General features: G+C 39.7%; 1 protein-coding gene across 1 annotated transcript; it reads left to right on the forward strand.

Moving 5' to 3' along the window:
* Positions 1-45: 45 nt before the first annotated feature.
* On the forward strand, positions 46-14659 carry LOC139468354 (multiple inositol polyphosphate phosphatase 1-like). Its single transcript, XM_071250267.1, has 4 exons — positions 46-809; positions 9860-9981; positions 12166-12299; positions 14047-14659. The coding sequence occupies exons 1-4, from the start codon at positions 50-52 to the stop codon at positions 14456-14458; spliced, it is 1428 nt and encodes a 475-aa protein (XP_071106368.1). The 5' UTR covers positions 46-49; the 3' UTR covers positions 14459-14659.

Below are 14659 nucleotides of genomic sequence, written 5' to 3' on the forward strand. Positions count from 1 at the left end.
TTTTAGTGTGGAACATCACGTTGGTAACATTTGCTGCGGAACTGACAAGATGTCAGCGGCCATGAAACTGTCAATTTCTCCTGGCCGTGTCAATTTTCTTGTCATTTCTCTTTTAGTACCCCTACATTTGTCGTTGACAACGGCATCTATCCAGAGATACTTCGGATCTAAAACAGCATACGAACTCATTCACCCGCCCCCCGAAATCGTTATCGAAGACGAGTTCAATTCCGTCCAAGTTGGGACGTTTTCATGCTTGGCTGCCCATTCAAGCGCTGTCATGCGACATGGTGCCAGGTACCCAGGCCTTGAGGATGTAGAAACCATATCGAAAATTCATAATGAAATTAAGGATAAATTAACTATTGACAAATTTCAACAACTGAAAGAGTGGACGAATTCTTTTCCGCGTAATGATGACAAAATATTAATGGCTTTAGGGGAGGATGAACATATTCATCTAGGTCAAAGAACTGCTAGGCGGTTAAGATCATTATTTGTAGATGAAGATGTGGAAAATTTTAGATTTCTAGTGTCAAGCAAACAGCGAACTCAGGAAAGTGGAAACGCTTACTATGAAGGATTTCTACAGGCTTTGATGGGAGACACTGAGGAAGGAGATATGGATTCAGAATTAAGTGATGAAACTTTGAGGTTTCATGAAAGGTGTCAAAAGTACATTCGCACAGTAGACAAGAATGAAACTGCTATCAAGGAATTTTATAAGTTTCGTTCTGGGAAAGAAATGACCAACATTTTGAAGAAAGTCAGCTCCAAATTGGGAATTCCAGAAAATCTCCTCAAAACAGGTATGGCTATATCTTCTAACACTACTAGTATTGTAAATCATATGGAATGTTATGGTCCTTTAAAATTAGTATTACGCCCAGAGCTAGATGAAGAAACTTGTCAGATACTCAGGTTAATGGATCTAAAAGTATAAGGGGTCGACCAGCCAGGATTACTTTAGAATTCAGCACCACAACTTCTTGTGGGAACAATCTCTGCAGTAGGTAACTAAGATGAGCAACCGCATTTTGTTAGAATCCATCAGACTCGAACTCGCAACCTTCAGATTGTTAGCCCAACAAGCTAACCGACTGAGCTATGTCTACATAGTTAAACTGAGAGGAATTTACATATCATGCTTAAGACGTCACGGAAATGAATAAAAGGTGACAGACACTTACAAAAGTTACAGTTAGCCATGGTGTTGCCATATATGGTCACTTGACTTCTGTCTTCGGACGCTTACGAGTGGTCACAAAGCCATTTAGCACTCTCATCCTGTTCCAAAATCAATGAGATCCAGAGTGGTATGAGAAATGAGCCTATGTTGTGCAAACTGAACATGCTGAAAAGACCTGTAGGCTTCAGACGTTAAGTTCAGGAGTACTTGATCATTCGTTGGGTGACTCTTTGACAGAAATGTTAGGGAGGGATTACTAAGTATAGCGCAGTGTTAGACCTAAACTCCAAAGCTTTCTTAACCCGGGTAAAGATAGCATGCCCTTGTAATGTTATGGGGAAATCGGGAAACTTCTACTGGAAGAAAGAAAGAAATCTGTATATCCATTCCCATTCATAATGCCTTTGTCCTCACCACTTTGATGAGTATGTAAATAATTTAATCATGCACATTCCTGTGATGACTGCATTAATAATGTTTTAGCAGATGCTATTCTAAACAGAACTGTAACAAATGAAGACATTATTGAAGCATGTCAAGGCTGCCGGAGATGACTGTTCCCTCAGAATTTCTCATATTCGTAGGATATGTTCTTGTAGTTGTACCACAACTCCACTTACGTTTTAATAAACTATTGAACACAGCTGTATGTCCAACCTCATGGAACATGGGAATGATAATACTGTCCGGATCACAGAGTGATCGCATCATTTACAGAGGAATCTCCTTATTGAATGTCCTTGGAAAGTATTCACAAGTGTCTTAAAAAGAACGATGACAGATATGGGTCAGCGTAAATGAATTGATCTCTGAAACACATGCTGGCTATTGCATGGCCAAACTCTTCCACAATTGATAACTCTCTAATGTAAACCAAGAGGTGTTTTCTACTGCTCGTTTATTGACTTTTAAAAAACCTTTGCTTATGTATGTGTGTTATGTATGTTGATAGGGTTAAATTACTGTTTCTTCTTTTTAGTAAAGGCTGTCATGGTAAATTGTACTCGGTGCTTAACCCTCATGGTGCCTGGACGTCAGTCAGCCTGCATACTGTTCACTGCCGCACTGTGATGATGTCGTGGTTTCAAAAACATTTATCAACAGTGTTACAACCTTCTTATTTCTTCGCACAGTGTAACCAAATTGTATAACATGCAACTCAAGTTGATTGTCTTTCCAACAGTATCTATGTCACCAAATCCAAAAGATCTATGCACTGCCTAACCATCTATAAAAGTGCTGGTATTATAAGTTTCCTACTTATCTACATTAATCGTAATATGGACGCACCCGAATATGGAGAGTAAAGTCAAGTAAGCGCTCTTGTTTGAAATCTAAATGTCCAATGATTCATATCATTGGCAGTACATATCCTAACAGTGATAGACATATAACATTTATGTTGAACATGTTGAAGTACTCATGCACTGAGAATTTTCCGTGAGTTATATTTACCGATAAAAAAATCCTGATGAAATTGTCCGTGTTTTTGACGTCAAAACAAAATTGGCGGAAGTGGTCGTGATCAGGTCATACACAGACTGTTTCAAAGATTATGTCACAATACAAATGACAGTTTGGAATGTACAAATTCTATTTCTTACTAAGTATACAAAACAAAATTATTATTACTTAATACGTAAGCCATTGAAGGAAGTATTTAATAATTTAGATAATTTACAGTGAAAAAAACATAATGAAAACTATTTAAAACATCAAGACGAAATAACATTAACACTAAAAACATTTTGTCATACAGAAATCGATTATCTAAATATTGTGTGTACTGTGCGTGTAGATCTAATTACTTTTACTGTTTATGTTATAAATTGAACCATGTGAGATACTAATATTAGAGGCTAAAATATTAAAAAGGTTGTTTTATATTGGATACATTTTGACAGCCTTCTCACTGTAAAACATTTCATTCCCTTACTCAACTATATGCACATTATTTTCTTGGAATAGCAAGCCTTCAAAAACAGATATGAAAAGCACATATGTCAGCATACCAAAATTAGAAAACGGCGCCAGTGTCAGTTAGTCAAGTGATAAATGGTCTCATTCACTCGTCGGTTGACGTGGAAATCTTCCCATTCGTGATAGTCTATTTTCTAGTTCAGTCAAAGAGAACATTATTATTTGGAAACTGTAACCATGTGTATCAATTATACGCCCACAACATTAAATCAGCTGTTTGATGTGACGTCATCCACTTCGCAACACGCGAGGTCAAATCACGCGCACCTGTCAAGAGGACATATTCACAGGGGCGGGAAGTCACCGACCATCTATTTGTCTACACAAACAAAATTGAAGATTGTAACGTCCGTGAACGAAAAATATAAAGTGTTTTCTCATTGCTGACTTTTCAGATAGCATATTGAATAAGTTTTGAAGACTTGCAATAGATTATCATACGTTAATCTAGAGTAGAGTCTACATCAATAATTTGTTGGAGGAGATTTGTAATGTGTATTTGATGATATATATTGATTATCAATTATCTTGTACAATCACAATATGTACCTTCTACATTAGACTCACGGAAAATACTATTTCAGCAAACCTACCATCGTGCCATATTATCACAGTTTCAAAGAAAGGAAAAACAAATAGAATTCAAACTTTACAGCACATCGTATCCATAGGCGGTTAACCCAAATGCAAAAAGGTATTTCTGTCAACATTTTCGAAGTAATGTTGATGTTTTCAATAGTTGTATCGCATGTACCGCCGACAGAAACAGTGGCCGAGCTATCACATGTGAAACCGACCTTGACATAATTTGTTTGCAATATGGCGTCGACTAACGTTAGATGTCCTTGTCACAATTAAAATCTTTTATTGCGACAAAATGTGAAACAGTGAACACTTCTCATATTTATAGTGAAGCTTTTCAATTCCAGTCAGGAAGAAGTTTTCTGAAGCCCCCCTGAAAAACCCATTCACAGCAGCTTTGAACATGTTGAAGTCATAGTTGTCATAGCGATTTCCATGTAGGTATTCTTTCAGTTTAGGAAACAGGTGGAAATCACTTGGTGCCAGGTCTGGCGAGTATTAAGGGTGAGGAAGCTCTTCAAACCCACATTGTTGCACAGCAGCCTTTGCAAGTCGAGAGGTGTGAGAAGAGGCATTGTCATGAAATAGTAGAACTCCAGCAGTCAGCATTCCTCGCTGATGGCTTTGATGCTGGAGAAGTGGAATGATGCCATTCCATGGATTGACATTTTGACTCAGGATCATAGTGGTAGACCCATGTGTCATCATCCGTTACTAATCACTTTTTGAATTTGATGAAGTGATCCTCAATTAGCTTTACATTTTCTAAGGCAGTGTCAGTTCTTTTTCCTAAAGATCTGAATTTAAAAACTTTGGCACCCAACAAGCACATATCTTATCTGCTTATTCATCTGTAAATGTTCATGAATAATAGTTTCAATAGATCTGTGGCTTAGACCTGTGTCTTCCTCAAGTTCAGCAATGGTTTTTCTGTCTCCTTGATTGAATCTTCATTGATTGAAGTTGAGGGATGTCCAGACCTAGGGTCATCATCAAGGCTTGTTCTCCCAACGTTTAGCAGTGAAATAGCTAGGGCACTTATCCCCATACACTTGTGACATGCAGTCATGAATTTCTTGGGGTGTACTTTTCTCTGAAGTCAAAAACTTGTGTCTGCTCAGTATTCATTCTTTTCCATTTCTGTGTCCATTTGGACCCCTATCAGGTTAAACTGGCTGTCCCTAATATACAAACGGCCTCAACAGACCAACTAAACTTGCAATGAACTACTCAAACACTGTACTACATTGACTAGTTCACTTTGTTGTGGCCCATAGTTGAAAGTTAGAACTTAGAACTTTTTGACCAGCCCTCGTATATGTGCCATTCTTTATGTAACCTCACTGGCATGATACATGTCTTATTGTGTCTTTGTCTATAATCCCAGCTAGTTGGTCATGTTGGTTAGTGAATCGGTTCTGTGCTGCCCATTTGCTGAAGTTAGGGGGAAGAAGTACCAAGTGTAATGTATGTGAGCATGGTGAGGCGGACTACTTACATATTGTCTCACAGCAGGAAAGAATGCTTGCCAGTGTAAATCAGGGTTAAAAATGTATGTTGAATCAATGAAAACATTGACTCAGGTAACACTGACACAAGACAGCTGCCACATGAATATCAATAACTGGTGTATATTTAATAGGTCTTCAGCAACCCATGCTTGTCGTAAAAGGCTACCATGCTTGTCATAAGAGGCGACTAACAGAATCGGGTGGTCAGGCTCGCTGACTTGGTTGATGCATGTCATCGTATCCCAATTGCGTAGAGGGGCGGTCGGGTAGCCTTGTGGTTAAAGCGTTTGCTCGTCACGCCGAAGATCCTGGTTCGATTCCTGACATGGGTGGAGCCCAGTTCTGGTGTCCCCCATCGTGATATTGCTGTAACATTGCTAAAAGCAGTATTCCAAGACTTGCTCACCACCACCCCCCCCCCCCACCCCCCCCACCCCACCCCACCCCCCCCACCCCCCCCATCCCAACTGCTTAGATAGATGCTCATGATGTCAATCACTGGATTGTCTGGTCCAGACTTGATTATTTGGCTGGAATATTGCTGAGTGTGGCGTTAACAATCAAACAAACATCAGTTGCCTGACAAATATGTAGCAAGTCTGGTGTGGTCAGGTATCTTCAAAACGCTTGACTAGCGAACCGATCATGACCATGAGCATGATGATGACAAATGTATTGCTTTGGATGTCTTCTCAGTCTGCTTACAACTCAGTTCACCTGAGATTCATTTTTCAGCAAAGGGTTATGATATGTCATTTTCAGCAAAAGAATATGATGTATCATTTTCAGCAAAAGAATATGATATATCATTTTCAGCAAAGGGATATGATATATCATTTTCAGCAAAAGAATACGATATATCATTTTCAGTCAAAGGGATATGATATATCATTTTCAGCAAAGGGTTATGATATGTCATTTTCAGCAAAGGGATATGATATATCATTTTCAGCAAAGGGATATGATATATCATTTTCAGTCAAAGGGATATGATATATCGTTTTAACACGAATGAAGACTAGTTTAGTATACAGATACAACCTTGAAACTCTTTGACTGTTTTACTGTAAAGAAATGTAACTGTTGTATACCCTGCCTCTCCTCCATGTCCTCTGGCAACTGAAATAACACCAGATTACCACATGACTCCAGTATTCAGCATGTTCAGTGTTCATCTGACATGTGCTGAATTCCCACCAATCATTGATTTGCCAATGGTTTAGTCAATGTTTATTTCCCAAATATTGCAAACAGGGAAGGGAATCAGTAAACAGACAACTAAATGTTTATATAAATACTTCTCCCCATTAGACAGTAGCAGTACATACAAATTGGCATTATCATGATTATTGCATCATTCAATCAATTTCATAGAACACGTTAGTGTCGACACACATCTGCCAAAACTGTTGAGAAATGTATATAAATAACAAGCTTTGGCCAGACAATCCCAACCATCAGCAGTTGAGATGGATACTATATTTATCATCCCAAACTGGCCTCACAGGAGAGTGAGTGAGTTTGTTTTACGCCGCTTTTAGCAATATTCCAGCAATATCACGGCGGGGGACACCAGAAATGGGCTTCACACATTGTACCCATGTCGGGATTTGAACCCGGGTCTTCGGCGTGACGAGCAAACACTTTAACCACTAGGCTACCTGACCGCCCCTGCCTCACAGGAGAGTTCCTTGGGAATCTTTCCGAGACAAGAGAGTTAACTGATGATAAAAGTTCAGTTTCCACCCTTGCTGAACTAGGCTGGCATTATGGAGTAACATTTTGGCAGGACTAACGAGTCTATGCATACTCCAATCAAAATCACACAACGAAATCGAAACCCTATTTGGTCAGAGTGGAAACTGGACTTTTAAAGTCAGTTAACTCACTTTCCTCAGGAAGATGCCCGGGGGTGAATCAAGGGATCTTATCTATAAGATATTGCTACAATGACATTATGGCACAATGCTCTGCAGACCATTGTGACATCATAGGTTACCATGACGTCACAATCAAATGACATCACTAATCTCTCTGCTACTGAAGCTGGTTAGCTGTACTGTTTGCACTCAGAACACTGCTTATTACTGTTAACAGTGTGGAAAGTTGGAAGATTGATTCTGGATGATAATTAGATTCTCCCCCGAGTAACTTTTGATATCAAATATATACACCACTTCTCGCTAAAAGTTTAAAATTATTAATACCAATTTTCAAGGTGAAGGTCATCTGTTCTCAATATCTTGTATGGCCAACATGAAAGTCCAAAACTGACTGTCTTCCTCGTCCCATGGAACCAATCAATTCCAAAATTGTGGCCTGGGGAATGTTTACTCACTTTGCTTGTGCCAACTGTTGGGGGTTCTGTTGTTGCTGACGTGCTCGCAGTCGTCCAGATCCAGTGCGTCCCATAAATGTTCCATTGGGTTTATGTCTGGAGATCCAGAGGACCATGACAGGACCTGGATGTTGTGATTCCTGAAAAAGGCTGTTTTCAGTCTTGCTGTGTGAGGTCAGGCATGTGGCCGAAAAATCTTTTCCATGTAATGATATGCCATTAAATTCCCCAGAACTTGCACCAAGTCTGTTCTACCAGTGTAGGAGATGGCTGTCTACGTCATCACACTACCACCACCAAATCTGTCCACTTCATTTGCGCAGTTTCGTGCATAACGTTCCCTGCGACGCTTGTAAACATGACGTCTAACATCTGCTTGTGACTCGTCACAAAACCAAACTTGTCTCCATCGCTGTGTGTGACCATACTCTGTGATCTTGACACCATTGACGTCTCAGCCGACGATGCAGGTCCGACAAAATGACACCTCGAACTGATCGTATAGCGCAAATACCTTTGGCAAGTACATGTAAATAGTTCCTCACTGCCGGGGCTGATTTCCTACGCAATCCTGGTATTACCGTAGTTGTTGAGGTGGCCGTGGTGGTTCTTTCACGTGAGTGACATAGCCATATGAATCAGACCTGTGCTCTAGTTGTGATACGTAGTCAAACAGATCTGGGAAGGTCCCGTGTTGTCCCAAGTTCCACAGTCCAATAATGGTGCTTGGTGCTGCGTGAAAAACCTGACTACAGCTGAAGATTATTCTCCTGTTTGCAGTTGGCCAGTGGCATTGTTTCGTTGGGCTTCCATCAGGTGTGGCATATTTTCGCTGTTCACTTGCTATAAGATTGTGATGGCATGCAACAAGTGATGTTGTATGTGCATATCATGCTGGTGTGTTTCGGTGCAAGGCTCAATTATGTATTAGAAATCAGAGAGGTACCTGCTACTTAGCACAAGACTCGCGAAGATCCGGGGTAGAATAGGTCTTCAGCAACCCATGCTTGTCTTAAGAGGCGACTAACAGGATTTGGTGGTCAGACTCTCTGTCTTGGTTGATGCATGTCATCGTATCCCAATTGGATAAATGCGCATAATGTCAATCATTGAATTGTCTGGTCCAGACTCGATGATTTACAGACCGCTGTCATATAGCTGAAATATTGCTGAGTGTGGCATTAAACAACAAACAAACAAACAAAACTAAGCACAAAAAGCAAGTGCTTACATTTTGAAATTGTTACAAAAATGAAATATAATCTAATTTTAAGAAATGGAATGAACAGTGTCCTTCTTTCAGACCCTTGTTACAGTTACATGGTCTTGGGTTAATTTTCAGGTTCACCTGGCTACTAGTGTGAAAATGAGTTGATGAGTTGGTTCAATAGTGTTGTGTGAATCTGTTTTGGTGGATAATCAAGACTTTTTAATTCACTTGCATTAACGTTTTATATTTGTTTGTTGCATTAGTTTTTGAGGAAACCTGGGTTTGATCACAATGATCAAACTCTCCTGCATTTACAACATGTACAACAGTACAATGTGTGATGGTTATGTCCAGAACATGACCCGTGAAGATCCGTGTAGTACCGGTCTTCAGCAACCCATGCTTGGCGTAAAAGGCGACTATGCTTGTCGTAAAAGGCGGGATCGGGTTGTCAGGCTCACTGACTTGGTTGATGCATGTCATCGATCCCAATTGTGTGGATCGATGCTCATGATATTAATCACTGGATTGTCTGGTCCAGTCTCAGTTATTTGCAGACCGCCGTCATATAGCTGGAATATTGCTGAGTGCGGTGTTTAACAACCAAGCAACCAACCAACCAGAATGTGGTAGGGTTATCTTTGTGATATCGCTGATTTAGGTCTGATTGTTTTCGAAAAATGCTTGTTTTAAGAAAAAATGTTTGTTTTAAGAAAAACATGTCCTGCAACATGTTTGCTTACATTATAATTTCCCCTGTCAGCGACTGAAACTAACAATTTTAGTCCACTAGTCCTTATAATGATAACATATAGCAAAACCCTTAAAAATGGCAAATTTCTACTAGTCCTAATGATACCTTAACTATTGGGCACTTTGGCAAGGACTACAGGACTAGTGCCAATTTCTGTAATAGAAATGGTCAGCATCTGACTTGTTTAAACTATGTTATCACAAAAGGCTATGACTGTCACTTTGTACACTTGGTGGGTGACAAAATTGTTTTTATTGTCATGTAAATGTACAACTTGTTGATTTCTATTTTTCAGAAAATTTGCGGACAATGTACCTTGTGTGTGGTTATGAAACAGCCCTGTACCAGTCCTCACCATGGTGCAGTCTGTTTGATGAGGAGGACTTCAAGGTGCTTGAGTACCTGTCTGATTTAAAGGTAATTCCACATTGTTTTTTGTGTCCCTGTGGTCTGAGGCACTGCAATCCACTGTGAAGAGTTGCATCCCTTTGAGATGCCAGGATAAGCTGTTTACCCTGAACATGATCCTTGGCCTGTCTGCACTTCACCAATGCTTGTGATTTGAAATTCCTTCTTTTGGTTGATTTCTATCATGTTTCTCTGTTCGTGTGTGGAATATTGTGGTAACAGCAACTCTACATTTTGAAGACGGTCCGGTAGCCAACTGGTTTAACCGTTAAAGCATTTGCTCGTCACGCCGAGGACCCGGGTTCGATTCCTGACATGGGGACAATGTGTGAAGCCAATTTCTGGTTTCCCCTGCTGTGATATTGCTGGAATATTGCTGAAAGTGGCATAAAACCACACTCGCTCACTCACTCACTCACTCACTCACTCACTCACTCACTCACTCACTCACTCACTCACTAACTCTACATTTTGAAACTTAAACTTGCACATGTTATTTGAAATTAAAGTCATTTTCCAGAAACACTAGTGTCTGGAGTGATATGGCCTTTAATTCAGCTGTTTCAATCAGGGGTGGTTATTGTGATTTGAAACCTGTGTGCCCAAACAGAATAAAAAAAATTCAAGTCATGGTAGAATGGTTGCATGTGTTTTCTAGCTAGTCTGGACTTTTATCAGCTCTCTGTGACACCTGTACAGTGTCTGGTAAGTGGTGTGAGTCAAGGCATTTTGATATTGATTTACATGTCAGGGAAATGTGTTCAAACCACTTAATACCTTGTGTTAAGTCTGACTGTATTTGAATACGGTTTGTGACTGTAGAACATGGAAAAAAGTATTTATTCCGATTACTAAAATTCATATCCACTTAGCTGTGGCCATTTTTTGTGTGTGTTTTATGGATGAGCATCTAGTAGCTGTTACTACTCTCTGCTGGGCAACCCAGAGAGGCACTACAGGTTACACACAACCAAATGTTTTCCCATAGGTTTCTATAGTAACATTATATCTAAAAATAAATAAATTAAGCATTCAACAGCTATTACCTGTAAGTGTGTGCACAGTTTGGCCTTAGAGCAGCAATAAAAACAAAATAAATGACTAGCTTAGCCAGCTCCTTTTCCGAGTACAGGAAGCTAAACACACCACCCCCAGTTCTGCACCAAATGTCACCTACTTGAAAATAGCTTTGGTCACATTCAGCATAAGTCATCATGTTGAAAAAGACAGTACTAAATATAGAAAAACATGGTGAGTTTTGATAACTGGATGGATGTACATTTAAAAGACAAAAAAATCTTACACAATATCATCCAATCACAGCATGCAGATATCTCTCAATATGCACTGAAGGCTACGAAAACCGCACAGTCACAACTGGTTCTGATTTGGTGTAGCGGAACCTACAACTTGGCCCTACTCGCAGAGTTGTGTCCCTTTGTTGCCTTGTTCCTTGATGGTTGGCTCCTTGATGGTTGGCTCGGTACAACACTTGTCATAACATCCCTTTCTTTGTCAGTGTCATGGTGACTGATTTACGACACCCATTGTCTGAAGAACATTTGATTGCAAAGGCTCATTACCCTGGAGCCATGACATTTATATGCCTTGAAACATTTAATTGCTGTTATTTATAAGATGCTAATCCTATTTGTTAATCCCCATTTTTGTGTCCATCGACCGTCTGCCATCCTGAACAGGATGTGCAAGTATGTCACTGAAGGATGTGCAAGTATGTCACTGATGATTTACTGTTTACATTTATATTTATTACTTACTAAATGTCAGGTGACCTTGGCTACATAAGCCTTGGTCCAGAGAGAGAAGGGGTTTGACTCTCTTACCAAGCAGACCTCTCTCCCACAGCCCAGAGTGTGTACTGACTCTCTGTGGCACCCTCAGTTATTATCTAAGTATAAATTGTAAATTGTTAATTGTTCTTGTAAATAAAATTGTGATTAGTCTCCTGTGACTCTGGCTCTTTGCTGAATAATTCCCCAAGAAAACCAGCACGCCTTTTGGAAGGTATTGTTCACCCAGAACACCCAGAAGTTTTTCGCTTTGACACAGGTAGGAACCATGGCTAACCTGCTTCCCTTTGGGTTTCTTCTCAATGAGCTGCCGTGCAGTGATGTAACAAAAATACTGTTCCAAGCTGCATCATGAGTGACTCGCTATTGTATTGTGTTGTAGCACTACTATAAGAATGGTCCAGGACACAAGATCACAGGCGTCCAGAGCTGTCCATTGGTCACTGATATCTTCACCACCATGGATGATGCTATTGAAGCCATGGAAACGGAAGTGGATGAGGAGGATTTGAACGGGTTTGTTGCATCCTCATTAACTATTGACCATCGCCCAAAGTTTTGTCGATGTAGAAATTGGAATTGCTCATTATGTCAATCACTGGATTGTCAGGTCCTGACTCGTTTATTTTCCGTCCACCGTATTATAACTGGAATGTTGCTTAGTGGGATATTAATAAAAACAAACCTATATACAAGGGATGGGCTTAAAAATGATAGTTTGTCAACATGTTTTGTGTATGTTTTTGGCCATTGAAAAAATATTCATTGTTGCTATGGGCAACAGAGGTGGGAAGGAAGCAGGTGTATGAGGCAGGAATGATACACACAGTCGCTCATGATACGATATGTATCAGGATAGTCACAATACAATATCATTCATGATACACTATTTCAGGTAAAATTGTGTAAGTTTTATTACATACAATGATACATATGTTGGTGTTATTATAGGCAACACCAATACGTCACACTGAATAAGTGACTTCCTAAAATTATGTTTAAATGTTCATCAGTATCAGCTTGTAAACCTTCTGAAGTGAAGATAATTAAAACAAGGTGAAGTGAGGTGAAATGGGGCTTGCATTGCGTCACAGTGCATGCACATGTGTGTGCGTGGGTGCGTGTGTGCGTGGGTCCAGACTGATGACGATTTATGGTGCTAGCCCACTGAGATACCATGCTGCAGACAGTTTAACATGAACACCCTACTCAGACTCAGTATACTGACGCCGTGCGGACCAGTCCTTGTTTTAGCCTCTTAATGCCGAGCGCCAGACAGGGTAACAAGTACCATCTTTTAACATCTTTTGGTATGATGCGGCCAGGGATCGAACCCCGGAGGCTCAAACTGTAAACCACGGGGGCGGTCACAATTGAAACAAGGAACGTATGCTAAGTATGTCAGACAGGAATGATCAATGATAATGGCTAGGTTAAATGGACAGATCATGATTTTTTTAATTTTTTTATTTTTTGGATATGGTGTGATGACTGAATTTGTTTCAGTTGCTATGATACAAAAGACAAAATTCATCTTTTAAAAGTTATATGATTTACAAGGACTCCAGTCTGTGTCCACATCTTTTGTAGCTACAAGCTCAAACTTGGCTTTAAGACAATTGTAGTGTTATTTCTGGGCGCATTTGCTCAAAACGATCTTAGCGCTTAGACTATAGTAAGCCTATGCTAAAGTATGGGAGTTACGATCATCTTAGCGCTAAGATCGCTTTGTGCAAGTGGGCCCTGGACTGATATTTCTGAGCTTACTTGACCAAACAAAATGTCACTAGACTCAGGCTTCAGACTAGTAGCTACTGTCACAAAATGGAATTTGAGGAAAATATACTTGTAATACTGTTGAATACAGAACTTTACTATTTCACCTCCACAAACAAGTCAAAACAGTTGTCTTTTCTAGAGTAAGTTTTGTGTATTGCCGAGAAGCTTGTAATGTTTTTTAATTAGCATTTAACAATATTTAATGAACATTTTGAAGCATGTTGGCAGGAACTATTCTTTTCGTTTCATAGTGACATGTCAAATGTAGAAAGCAAAAGTATAGATTGTTGATTCATTCCCTTAGTAAAAGAAACAAAAATACAAAATTACCGGGTTCAAAATAAGTATGTTTGAATTCAAATTTTGACATTTTTTTTATATTTTGCAATTTTTAAGGGATATTCATTTATGGTTACCAAAAGAACAAGGACCATTTTTGGTGTGGCTGAATTACGTTATATGTTGTATTTCTATTGTATTCCAGGTATATACTTGGGAACTTCTACTTCGGCCATGCCGAAACTCTAGGCCCCCTGTACACAGCTCTTGGGCTGTTCAACGACACGCTACCTCCCACAGCAGACAACTACCAGCAGCAAAGCAGTCGCCTCTTTCGGACCAGTGAAATCCTGCCCTTCTCTGCCAATTTAATGCTGATTCTCTATGAATGTGACCAGAATGATGAGCTGCTTACTGAAAGTGAGGCTGCGGATGAAACAAGGGAGACAAGTCAGTACATGCTACGACTGTACGTCAACGAAAAACTAATGAAAATTCCTGGCTGTGAAGACTTTACGTGTCTCTACAGTCATGTTAGAAAGCGATTTGTAGATCTCATTTCCTGTAATTTCAGTCAAGTTTGTGACCACAATGACCGACCAAGGGATGAACTGTGATTCTTTGCCATGTTGTTCATACATGTATATCATCACCTTCAAATCTCAAGTGCTAAAATTGTCTCTTCATATGTCATGTGTTTCCCTTCATTGTCTTATCCTTTGCTTTCTGAAGTGTTGTAACTTTTTTTTTTCAAAGTAACATGAGTCAGCTTACATAAACTGTACATAGTTCTGATTAAAATGTATTTTTATGTTTCA

Source organism: Haliotis cracherodii, unplaced genomic scaffold (assembly GCF_022045235.1).
Source record: "Haliotis cracherodii isolate W230 unplaced genomic scaffold, xgHalCrac1.p SCAF_2, whole genome shotgun sequence".
Lineage (NCBI taxonomy): Eukaryota > Metazoa > Mollusca > Gastropoda > Lepetellida > Haliotidae > Haliotis > Haliotis cracherodii.

What these genes read in the sequence shown, in the direction of transcription:
- LOC139468354 (XM_071250267.1), top strand. Translation starts at nt 50, where the DNA reads ATGTCAGCGGCCATGAAACTGTCAATTTCTCCTGGCCGTGTCAATTTT. An exon ending in AGTACCTGTCTGATTTAAAG is followed by an intron (nt 9,982 to 12,165) that starts GTAATTCCACAT and finishes ATTGTGTTGTAG; the next exon opens with CACTACTATAAGAATGGTCC. An exon ending in GATGAGGAGGATTTGAACGG is followed by an intron (nt 12,300 to 14,046) that starts GTTTGTTGCATC and finishes ATTGTATTCCAG; the next exon opens with GTATATACTTGGGAACTTCT.